Source organism: Camelus ferus, chromosome 9 (assembly GCF_009834535.1).
Source record: "Camelus ferus isolate YT-003-E chromosome 9, BCGSAC_Cfer_1.0, whole genome shotgun sequence".
Classification (NCBI taxonomy): domain Eukaryota; kingdom Metazoa; phylum Chordata; class Mammalia; order Artiodactyla; family Camelidae; genus Camelus; species Camelus ferus.
In genome coordinates this window covers 70,994,524-71,007,504 of record NC_045704.1, presented here as the reverse complement: position 1 = coordinate 71,007,504, position 12,981 = coordinate 70,994,524, and the positions used below count along the sequence as shown (strand labels likewise).

Here is a 12,981-nt window from a genome sequence, read left to right as displayed (position 1 = left end):
ATTAGTGGGAAGTAAAATAAGAAAACAAGATGAGGGTAAACCCTCAGGGGAGAATGCTGGTGAGGCAGGGGGTTTAGAATTTATTTATATATTGAGATAGGGGGCAATGAAAGGTTTTCAGAGGCAAAGGAAAGATAGAGTTAAAACCATGTTTTAAGAAGTTTACTATAGTCTGATTGTGTAGATATTGAAGGAGGACAGCTTGAAGGGGATAATCAGGCTACAACTTATATATAAGATCAAGAGAGCTTGAACAAGAGGTAGCAGAGGGGTGTGGATGTCAGAGATACCAAGGAGTTAAAATTAGCAGGACTTGGCCACTGATGATATATGAGTTCAGGAGAGGAAGAACTGGGAGTATATATGGGCTTTTATACCTAGGTAACTGAGAGGACAGCAGAACCACTGATAGAAATAAGAAATTCAGGAGGAAAAAGAGGGAGGGAAGATGGTGATTCGCATCATGTTTGGATGGTGGTTCTCAACAACCAGGTGGCATTATCTGGTAAGTAGTTGAAACGTTGGATGGAGAGAGATCAGAAGAGAAGTCAGAGCTAGAGATAAAGATGCTCGAGTTTTGGAAGGGATAGCTTGAGGCCAGGAGACGTTTTTGTGAAAAGTAAAGGCGATCTAAAGACAGAGCCTTCTTGAAGCACCTACATTTATGGGGTATTGGAGGAAGGGAATCCGTATTTATTTTGGGATCAATCAGATACTATTGATAATAGAACTTGGTGAATTGGGCCAATTCAGTTAGTCAAAAGGTTTCAGATTATGATGGTTGTGACAATAGTTAACATTTATTGAGAACTTTTTAATGTGTCAGGAACTACTTAAAGCACTTAAATGTATCGATTAATTTAATTTCCCCCAAATGCTTATGCAGTAGGAACCATGTTTATCCCTGTTATGTAGGTAAAAAACTGAGGATATCTAGATCATGGGAATTCAGTAGATCTTGGTTTTAACATGACTTTTGACAAAATTTCTTATTTTATTCTTTTGGAGATGTGTGTAAATGTGAACAGAAAGTAATATTTATTTGAAAGTGATTGTCTTAACTTTTTTTTTTTAAACCAATGTTCAGTAAGAAGAGGTAGAAAACTAAGTCTAAACCCAATCAACAAATAAACACCAACATATTAAGGTAAGTTTCTGAATCAGAATCTCAAGGGTGAAGTAGGGGTGTGCTGGAAGATTTTTTTGCTAAAAACTGCCCCAGGTGACTTTAGTGAATAACTAGGTTTGGGAACCAATGAAATAAAAGATGACCAAGTTAAGACTGTGAAACATCTTGTCTCTTAGGAAGGATGGATCCAAATTAATGATTAATTTTACTATCAATAAACGTAAACTGTGAAACCTATAGGATATGTTAATTGTAGAACATTTGAAAAATCTACACAACTTTAAAGAAAAATATAAAAATCCCCCATACTCCCACTGCTTTAGAAATATTGTCTTCATTTCGGTGCATTTTATGCCACTCATTTTTCAATAAACCCAAACCACAGATATGCATGCTTACACACATGTGTGCAAACCACACAAGGAGTTTTATGTTTCTTTTGCACTTAATATTGTGTCACGAGCATTTTTCATTAATAACATTTTATTAATAAAAATGTTGAATTTTATTCAGAATATCATAATTAGCTTAATCAGTCTCATTTCTGCCTTTTAGATTGTTTGAATCTTTGGCTGTTATAAGTAGGTGTGTGATCAAGTTTCTTGTATGTAAAGTTTTGACCACTTTTGTCTGGTTATTTCCTCAGGATGGGTCCCTAGAATTTAATCACCTAGTCAAGGGGTAGCAATGTTTCAAACATTCTTGATGCAGATTGCTAAAAAGACTTAAATGAAAAGGTATTTTAACTTATATTCACAGAACAGTATCCGTTGCCTCATTTTTACTAATTTTGAACAGAAGATCCTTTAACAATGTAAATAGAGCAAAAGTAGTGTCTTATTTTGATGTCCTAATGAGATTTCTGGGATTAGTGTTGTCAAATATTGTTTATAATTTTCTTGGCTATTTAATTGTTTTTAATTGCCTGTTTTTAATGTATAGTCATTTTTTAGTAAAGCCTGTTAATTATTTACTTAATAATTTGTAAGATCTCTTTGAGTTAGGAAACCTTTTGTTTTCCATATGAGTTGGAAACAGTTTTTTCTGTTTGCCTTTAAATATTGTTTATGGTGTTTCTACAAGTATTGAAAAGATTTTTTTCTATTGCTTTGATTTTTTAATACCTTTTACTATCGGAGATACAGTAATTGTTCATCTGTATTTTCCTCCAGTTTTCTAAAGAGTTAAAAAACAAAAACCTCCTAAACCTAGCTACATTTATTTTGATTTATTGTAAATGCTGAGGATCTAATTTTTTTCCTCCAAATTTTAACTAATCTGAAGTTTTACCGAAGAATTCTTTTCTATTGATTTACTTTAGTTTCACTCACTAACTTTATCATTTACTAACTTTTAACATTTACCATTTTAAAAAATGTATATTAGGGTCTGGTTCTGGGTTATCTGTATAGTGTCTTTAATTACAGACTTTGGTACTAATTCTCTATAGCACCAATGAGATAAATTAACATTTTACTCGACAAGTTTTCATTTATTGCTTTTATCTAAAATGTCTTGATTAGTAGCAGTAGTTTATTTTTCCAGTTGGACTTTGGATTCATTTTGTTAAATTCTAATAGAAGCTAAATTGAAAATTCAAACAATTCTTTATCCCTCCAAACCAAAAAAAAAATCTACCAACCAGCCAACCAACCAACCAACCAAAACTGCACACACCATGATGGGATTTTAAAAGTAACTCATAATAGTAATTGTCATTGTCCAGAGATAATCAGAGTTCGATACTGTTATATATGATTTTATATCTGTGTGATAATTATAGTTCATATAAAATTAAAATTGTTTGTTACATGTTTAGTATTTATTAGACTTATTTCTTTTAATATATCATGAACATAATGATATACCATGTCATTAGTCTTCTTCTAAATTATTTTTAATGGCTATATGTTATTCCATTATATACATATTCCATATTATTCCATTATACACATAGACACATATATGCACTATATTTATTTTAAGTTATTTTTAATGGCTGAATATTATTCCATTATATGTATGCAATATATACATATATATGCACTATGTTTATTCAGTTAATTCCCATTTTTGGACATTGAACTTGCTGTTTCTTTTGTGCTATAAGAAATGACTGTTATGTTGTAAACATCTTAGGAGTTCACCTCGTGTGCATCCCTTATTTTTCTTTGGTGTAACTTCACTTGTTAATGAAATTCTTGGTAAAAGATCAAGCAGGTTTTAGTTTTCTTTTTACCAATTGCCAAATTATCCTGTTTTAGCAATTTCATGCTGCCACTGGCAGTGAATAAGAATGCCTCCTTAGGGATTTTGACTGGAATTGCATTAAACTTAAAATAAATTTGGAAATATATGACAGCTTTTTTGTGTTCATACTTTACCCCCAGACACATCTATTTTATTGCTTAGTAAAGTTTCATTATATAAATTCTGCACATTTCCTAAGTAGGATTTTTTTACGTTTTAACAGTTTTTTAAAAATGTTGTAGCTGTCAAGAATGGGATACTCTCACATTACATTTTCTGACCAATTATTATTTTTCAGAAGCTATTGTATTTTGTATATTCATTGTGTATCTGACTTTTGAGCTTTCAGGTTAATTCTTTCCTTAACTTAAGAGACACTGGAGTACTAGAGAGTTTATCAACTTTCCCAGGCCATATGGTTGGTCCAGTGTTGGAACTGGTGTTGAACCTAATGTTCTGTAATTTCAAAGATGATACTTTTTATACCACCCCTTATCACTTCCCAAATATATCATTAGAAACACAATTCCCCAAACAAGGGAAATGATAGCACTGAGGGCTCTCTACTGGCCAGAGTGTTCTGTTCAGCTCTCAGCACCACGTTGTAAGAGTGACACTGACATTGAAAAGAGTGTCTAGAACGAGACTGTGATGTGAGGAATGGCTGAAATCAAGAAAATGGAGTTGTCTAGCTTCAGTGGCCAGAGTCATGATGACTGGGTGGAAGTTAAAGCAAACCCGATTCTGGCACTTTATGCTGGATCTCTTAACACAGAGAGCTGTCCTTAAATGGAACAGGGTATTTTGGGAGGTATAACCACCCGCTATTGGAAGTGCAGGGGAACCTGGGTGAGCATCGCTTGAGCACAGTATAACGGAGATGGGACTGTGGACAAAGAAATCCCTGTCTTCTCTTGATTCTATGATTATTTCTGCACTTAGCTTTGAAAAAACGCTAACTCTTAAGTTAGCCATAGGAACTGGATGTCGTTGTTGCTACTACTTAGGGGATGAATTAAAAAGCACACATTTTCTAAACCTCATATATCCAGTAACTTTAGTCTACTTTCCCAGCCTTACAACAAATTCTGACAGATCTCTAAACGGAATCCAGTTTGTATTATTTTTTATTCTTTTGTCTACTCTTTCTTGTTTGCTCTAATGAATAGTGGCAAAACAAAACAAGGCTAAACAACAAACACAAAACCAGCCCCTGAATAATCAAAGGGTGATGGTAAACTTGGCCGTGTCTTCAGTAAAAAAAAAAGTCTGTTAGCAGGCTAGACAATCATTAGCTTTCTACCTCCTTTCAGATTAATGGTATCCACTCATTCATTTACTCGTTCAATATGGTTTGTTTTTTTCGTGTGTGAGCTCAGGGTTGGAGGCTGTGAGAGATGTGGCAATGTTTTTGCCTTAAGAAATGCTGGCTGAAAGGGTAGAGACTGTGAAATGAAAATGGAATGGAGAGAAAGCAATGAAGCCTTAGTATATGAGATGCTCTGAAAAATGATTCTGGTCCAGCTCTGTTAAAACAATAACAAATGCTTCTAAAAGGGCATCTCATTCTTTGCTTTCCTGCGTCTACCTCTCTCAGCCTGGGGGAGAGGAGAGGAGACTGCAGGACGTGAAGGGACTGGTTTGGGTTAAAAAATGTGGTGACAGGAAGCAGCACCTACATAGATTCTTCTCTGCTCCACTTCAAACTCTGCTAAGAGTGAACAACAGAGGAAGTTCTGAATGAGGGTGAGGTTTATGGTTTTGATGTTTATTAGAATTCATAGTGATGTCATGAACAGAGACTGACATTTGCTACTATTTAACTAAGCCCTCAACTTTTCTTGGTCTTAGGTTTTTCACGTATAAAATGGATATGGTAACATCTGCTTCTGAAAATGCTCCTAGGACTGTTGGATAAATAAGATAATGAATTTGAAAGTTTTTATTTTTAAAGCCTAAATGCTATGCAAGAATAGTGCTGTTATTAATTGCAGAATTCTTGTGCTTAAGAGATGTCCTTTGCTTCCTGTATTTGTGAGCACAAATTGAGTTTTGAGTAACGGTTCAAGCTCCTTTTAACATGTTGCATCACCCCATGTCAATCACTGATGCGGTTACATTGAAAACTTGATGCTTAGGACAGAAGCCAGTTTCGACTTCCATTCAGAGGTTCAGAAAATAACCTGGCTCTATGTTTCATATGGTTTGACTGAATCCACTCAATCACTGGGGTTTTATGTAAAAAATGTTAACATAGATCTCACTCAAACTGCTCCTATGGTGTTTTAGGAAAATAGACACGTCACAGGGTTCCTGGTGAAGAAACTTCTGGAGGCACTGCATTTTCAGGGAGTTTCTTCCCAGAATGACAGCACTGCCATATAAATAAAATATCCTTACGTTATTTTAAGAGAAGCTAGTATGAGACGAGGGTAGGAAGTGGAAGCTCTGCTTTGGTTTTTAGCCTGAACTGTACTGCCCTTGTTTAGACTCTTGTTAGACTTTGTCACTCAGCCTCTGGTTTGTTTTAATCATGGTTTTCTAAAGAAGCAGATTTTCCTTCTCCCTGTTCAGTAATGTTCAGAAAGTTCATGGGGATCCTTGTCTGTAGCGGGCTTTGCAAATCAGCATATCACTCTGTAGCACACTGGAAAAACCCTTCCCCGGTTATCAAGAAGCAGTTTCCCTAATAAGCTATCAAAATCATCGTACCTCATCACACGGCCTCCTTTGTGGGTGGGCTATTTTGTTTGGCAAGGAAATGTGGCCTAGCACATTTGTTTGAAGAAACCTTTCCTTCTCTGGAAGAAACATGTAATCTCAGTACAGCACTGTGGAAAACCGTGCGGAAGCTTTATTGTTTGAATATACCGGCATAGGACATCTTTAGGCGATTTCTACGTCTCCACGTACCGTCTTTATGTGACTGTCCTGGGATGCCCATGACAGACAGGGAGTTCTTCCCGCAACTTTGTCTTAGTCATGAGGTCCACTGGAATAGTTGTTCGTTGTGCTTTCTTTTAGCCATTATTACTTGAAGGGGTCCTCAGAGCTCTAAATAACACAATGATCCAAACGCATGTGAAGGTCTAAATTTTGTCGAGATCCAGGCTGGCCTGTTCTTGTTTTCATGCTCTCATTTGTACGGGAAGAATGAACGGAGGGGAAAAAATGTGTGTGACCGACCTGGGCTTCTCAGGCATGTCACCTGTGAAGTTGTACACAGCCCCAGGCTCAGGAGGGCCCAGACTTCAGTCTTCGTGCTGTTGAACTTCACGCTGTGACCATGTTGAAATTTACAATACTTCTTGAACAGAGGTCCCCACATATTCATTGTACACTGAGCCCCACAAATTACGTAGCAGGTCCTGTTTTGAGGTCATTAACTGTCTTATTAACTGGGAGGAGATCCCAGATATTGGGGAAAAAAAAAAAGGAACAAGATGAGGTGCAGTGTCCAGTGATGGGAATCATGTGCTAACGAGGACCTGTGTGGATTCATGTTATTGTTCTAACAGCGGTCTTTGTATTGGGTAGATTTCTGTTTTATACAAAGAACTTTCGGCCTCCTACATTCCTATGTTTACAAGTCAAGAAGAAATTCCTTGGGAGTGGAACAAAATAGGGAGTGGATCTGGGGAAATGTGAGAGCTCTTGATTATTTTGCGTCATGAGCCGCTTTGGCTGGCAAATCTGGCTCTGTTGCTGAAATTCCAGTGTCAGGGCTTTATATGGCTCATTACCAAGTGGAGTCAGTCCTAGGCAGGTGCTTGTTCTTGTGATTATTGCTGTTTGTCTAACTTTTGACAAAGCTCCCCTCCTTCATCTATGCTCAAATGTCACCCTCTCTGTGGGGCCCATCCTGGCCAGTCTACTGCAAATCACAACTCAGCTCACCCCACTCCTGACACTCCTGTTTCCCCTGTTTTCATTCAAACGCATAAGATCTGGCACACAGTAGGTGCTCAATAACTATTAATTAAATGAAGGAATGAAAGGATGGATTGATCACATGCATGTCTAATAGTTAAAAGCCGTGATGAGAGTAAGAATGTCAGCTTTATTCTTACCCCCTTTCTCCTCAGCTGAGTTTGCTCCCTGTAAATTGATTCTAGTTCTCAGAATTCTTCTGAGCTCACTCCCCCAAACAGCACTATTTTTATGACTCTGTAATCTCTGGTCAGTTTAAGATCGAGGAGTTTTCCAGGCTGAGGGGCCCCATATCGCTTAGCAACAATATTTTCTAATGTCACCATGGGAATGGAGTTAAGACCACGTGTTCCTTGTGGAGGAGGATGTGGACATCCATAGGGTGGTACTGCTCATCAGGGGATCTTTCTGAGGCAAATCCACCTGGGCCTTCTCACCATTTTTTGGTGTGGGCCATGTTAGCTCCCAGAGAGGAGCTCTGTGGGGATGACTCTGTCAGTCCTTCACCTCACTCTTTCCGAGAACACTGGGGACAGTTCTGGCAATATTCAAAGTGAGATTCAAATTACTAGCCTACTCCAATAGCTATGAAAACCAGCTACCTGTTAAAATATGTACTAACTTGAAAAAATCCTCAAAAGACTTTATAATCAATGTAATATTTAATTAGTTTGAGGTATCCTATTCTCCACTTATAATTGAAAACTGAACTCTGGCTAAGAGATACTTTGACTGTTAATTTCATAAGGGAAGCGTTGGTACAGGTGTACCTTGTTTTATTGTGCTTCAGCTTAATTTCACTCCATAGATACTGATTTTTTTTCACAAATTGAACGTTTGTGGCAACACTGTGGGGAGCAAATCTATTGGTGCCATTTTCCCAATGTTTGCTCACTTTGATAATTCTCACAGTATTTCAAACTTTTAAATTATTATTATATTTGTTATGGTGATCTGTGATCAGTGATTTTTTTTTTATCATGAGCAGTCATTTTTTTAAAAAATTGAAGTATAGTTTACTTATAATCTTATGTTAGTTTCAAGTGTACAACATGACAATTCAATATTTTTATAGATCATTCTCTATACAAGTTATTAAAAATATTGACTGTATTCCCTGTGCTGTACATTTCATCCTTGTAACTTTAAAATTTTATACCTAGTCGTTTGTACCTCTTAATCCCCTTCACCTATTTTGTCCCTCCCCTGAACCTTCTCCCTACTCTGGTAACCACTAATTCTCTGCATTTGTGAGTCTGTTTCTGTTTTGTTATGATTGTTAGTCTTACTTTTTTTAGATCTCACACATAAGTAGAAACATCCAGTATTTGTCTTTCTCTTTCTGTGATCAGTGACCTTGATGTTACTATGGCAAAAAGATTACGACTCACTGAAGACTCGTGATGGTTAGCATTTTTTTTAGCAATGAAGTATTTTTTAATTATGGTACGAGCATTGTTTTTTTAGACATAATGCTATTGTGTTATTGAATATAGTGTAAACATTGCTTTTATCTGCTCTGGGAAACCAAAAAAAAATTCCTGTGACTCATTTTATTGTGACGTTTGCTTTACTGCAGTAGTTTGCAACTGAACCTGCAACTATATCAGAGGTCTGCCTGCACATGGATACAGTAATGAAGGAGAAACATGAGAATAAGAACACAGAATAGAATCTGAATTTGGTGTACCCAGACTGAGGTACCTTCTTTTAAACAATCATTTCTGTGTACTTTCATAATTCTGTTTTTATTCTCTTTAAGTCTTTGAGAAGACTTCTGGCTAAACCGCAATTCAATTTACTGGTAATGAATGGCACCATCAAGGTAATTTCGTTTTCAGTTTGAGAGCCTAGTGTCACATCCCACTTCCTGCATTTAATCTGAGTTTTTAAAAGAGGAACAAGAAGACTGGCACTTGATCCTGTCAAGTTATAGGCATATACCTTTGTTCTTTAAATTCCTTGCAGTGGAAATCATGCCTTTTTGGACACTTGAAACCACATGGAATAAATACAACAGTGAAGATTATTTCATTTCACAGCCAGGAATTGGAGGAACAAATTTGAGTATAAAAATCAAATAGATCTTAGAATGTAAATAAGTTTTATTTTATTTTATTTTCCTAACAGAGTGAAGTCTGAGTTGCTATGTTTGATTACATTAGGGAATTATCTTATGGTCTCGTTCTTGAAGTGTATAAAAATCATTTCAGTGTACGGAAATTGGAGGAAACAGTTAAAATGAGAATATTGTCTAAGGGTTTCAGTCTAGGTCAGAGATTCTGAAGATTTTGAGCACATCCCAACATGAAGTAATCCCCGCCAACGGTCTGCACACGGTGTTGTCATTTTCTCGGTGGGAAGGGGAATAGCTGAGTTGGCTTCCTGCGTAAGACAAGGGTGGAGGAGGCGGGCATTTCCCAGGGTGTCCGGGAGGGAGATGAGAGCATATGTTGTTTCCACGGACACACCACTGCTCCATTTTCCCCTTTTAGGTGGTGACAAGTGTGGCTGGACTTAGTCTGGTGAGGTGTAGGCTAGTAGAGATTGATTCCCATAAACTTACCCCATTTTTTTCTCTACAATCTTTATACAAGTATCTTACTTCCAAAATAGAATTACTTTGTGATCTTACTTTGGAGATTTGCTTAATTCTTTCTAATGGGATATGTTTAGGCTAATGAAATAATCCAAAAAGTAGTTCTTCTTGTTCTTTTTTTTTTTTTTTTTAATCATCAAAAACAGCACATGCCCAGTATATTCAGGAACCTGTTTACTCTCTTGGCTGCTCATAAGGCATCGTGACTCTTGTTCTAGCGCTGTGGGCGTGGAACTCTCGGAGAAAATCCCTAGTTTTCCTGAATACCTGTGGGCAGTTAAACCTTCAGAACACGTGCTGCTTCAGTGCAAGTTACAAGGTGCACCGGGGGTAGCAAGGGCTGAGACAAGGGTGTGCTGTGATTCATCAAGGAAAACGCGGAACAAGGGGCCACTGGTGTTATTTTATTGGACACATGATTTAATTTAGTTCCTTCGGAGATAGAAGCGTCAGGAAAAGCAAAGCTTGTGCCCACACAAGTCACAGTCTAATAAAGTAACCTTTAGACGACAGCTGTAATGTAAAAGGCCTTCGCCAAAAACAACAGAGCAGGGCCCAGTTCCTATCCCTCAGAGCAGGCCAGCTGACACGGTGGCTGAGTTTAACAACAAAAAAGAACAAAGCAAAACAAAACAAAACAATCCAAACCAAGGTTTTCTGAGGAAAGGAAAATGTACTAATTAGAAGCTGGACATTTTGAAAGCACAGTTTTACGGAAAAGTGCCAACTCTGTCTGTGGACTTTTGGTTCCTAAACCCTGGCTGAGAAACTATTTCAACTTGTTGAATCCTTTCTGGTGGCACTGAGACATTGTATCCATTGAATAAAAATTCTAAATTACTACTTATGCTATGGGAATTTGAAGAGCAAAGAATTTGCATCAGTTTTTTTAAAAGTACTCCTGGAACAGCTAATTTCAGTGGCAGAAAATGCTGAAAAATTGGGATGCTGATTTCCAAAATATTTCTGTTCTTAAAAAAATAATATGATAAGCTTTAACTAATGATAGATGATTGTGCCAGAGATTTCCAGGTTACTGCCAAATAGAGGATTTTTGTAAAATTAAAAAAAAATCTGGATCATTTAAAGAAAGTAATTCATTTCATAATTTGACTCTTTCCCAGAACAAACATAAAAAAATGCACGATTCTCCTTCCCGGTATTAACGAAATATTTTCCAAATCCATTGCATTGCATGCATTGCATTCCTTTATCAGGATCTTATTCAGTTTGTGACTCTGCTGGAAACTGATATCTTAGAATTAACCTGATATGTGCTTTTACCTACTTTTCTCTTGTTTAATGCTTAGCTTAAGCATAACAACATTCATTTTAACTCTGTTAGGCTTTCTGGAACACACTACCACAAATACAAATGAAAAGTTTCAAGTTGTTTGTTTTCTTTCTTTTTCTCTCCCCCTTTTAAAAGGTTTTAACTTTTGGGTATATGAATTGGTTAAAAAAGTTTCCAAGTTGGGGAATCTGTTTTTTGATCTAATGTTTGTCAAATAAAAATGTAAGGAAAAATTGCATTTTTAAGGTACACAGAAGGTTAACCAAACTGCCTTAAAAGCTTCTAACTGCTATTCAAAACAAAGGCACAGTTTCTGTGAATATCAAGAACATTTGCCCTGTACTCAGGTTCGGAAGCCCCAGAGTTACAGAGGGTGGCCAGGGTTAAGAGAGCGGCAGAGACGCGTCCATGAAAGGTGACAGTTCTGTTTTTTCGCTTATGGGGCTCAGCACGGGGCAGCTAGCAACGTGTCTGCCGTTCCTGTAAGCAACCACCTCCCTGAGTTATAAGTGTATGCAGACTTACTGTGATGGCCTGAAGTCTCTCCTTCACCAGCTCAGCTTCTTCCATTCCAGAAGTCAAGGACAGGCAGCCAGTAGGGGAGTCCAAAGCTACCATAAAGCAGGAGGCTCCTTGGGGAGAGCAGTGGAGGTGACCGAGGAGAAGCAGGGAGAAACCCACTCTCGCACCGGTGGAGAAAAGCAGAAATCCCCGACTCGGCAGGAGCGTCTCCGAGCAGATGTACAGATCAGGCCAGACAGACACATGTAATGAGGGTGTGCTGGGGAGGCAGACGCTGAGGCTGCTGGCACGGGCTGACTGACAAGTTTGAACGGCAGCGGCACAAGCCCTTTTCCTTCAGGAGCTGCCAGCCCTTTGTTGTAATGTGCACAGTTAGCAAGGCACATTTGCTTATTAACTGTTCCTTACCCACCTCATTCTCTTCCAGGAGTAGCACAGGGAGCCCACGCACAGTGTTTAATCAGCCTCTGCTCCAGCCACACACAACCCTCTCTGCATGTGCGGGGCTATGTGTGTTTGTGCAAAGGTGCTTACCTGCACTCTGCTCCAGCGTCTGCAAAGACAGAGACTTACCTTGACTGGGCCAAGTCACTTGCTTGCCTTTCCTCTTTGGATTGGTTTTAGATAATAATAAAAAAACTCTATAGTTACTTTAGAATGTAATGTAGTGGTAGATTTACACCAGGCTGTCCTTGCCTCTTCCTCCCCGCCCCACTTCAGCAGTTTGTTTCAAACTCTGGAATCTTTAGGTCGTGGAGAAGTCAAAGGTGCTAACGTGACTCTGTTGGGAACTTGGTCCACCAGCCGTGTTCAGTGTGGTTTAAATATCAAGTACCACCCTCTGTTATTTCTTGTCTTGGATTTCTATGCAATGCAGTTCTTTCTTGGACCTTGTTCAGCAATGACACTCAGGAAGGTGCCCATTTTGATCTCACCAGATATGCAAGAGAGTGGAGTGAACCCCTGTAAGTGTGATGAGACATTCTGTAACTCATGCGGTCTGACACTGTGTGAGCAGTCCCTGGCCCTTTAAAAAAAACTCTTAGGTCGAAAGCAGAGGCTGGGAAGCTTTATAATTGACTTTATTTTCTTTCCCCTATCATTTCTTTAATTAAAATTTGACATAATAAATCCTAATTACCATCTACCTCATTGTTATGTGTGTGGATGCTACCAAGCACTTTCACCCCAATCTTCAGTTGACGTGGTTAAAAGGGCAACTCAGACATTGAACTGGTGGTCTCATTTCCTTTGCAT

The 12,981-nt window shown here is 38.0% G+C and overlaps 1 protein-coding gene across 1 annotated transcript in view; it reads right to left on the bottom strand.

Annotated features, from left to right (window-relative positions):
- Positions 1-12,153, bottom strand: part of PALMD (palmdelphin) — a 44,303-nt gene extending 32,150 nt beyond the window's left edge. The window contains exon 1 of the mRNA XM_006190931.3: positions 11,728-12,153. Within this exon, the coding sequence (XP_006190993.2) occupies positions 11,728-11,820 (93 nt within the window). The 5' untranslated portion in view covers positions 11,821-12,153. The remainder of the gene's footprint in view (positions 1-11,727) is intronic.
- Positions 12,154-12,981: the final 828 nt, after the last annotated feature.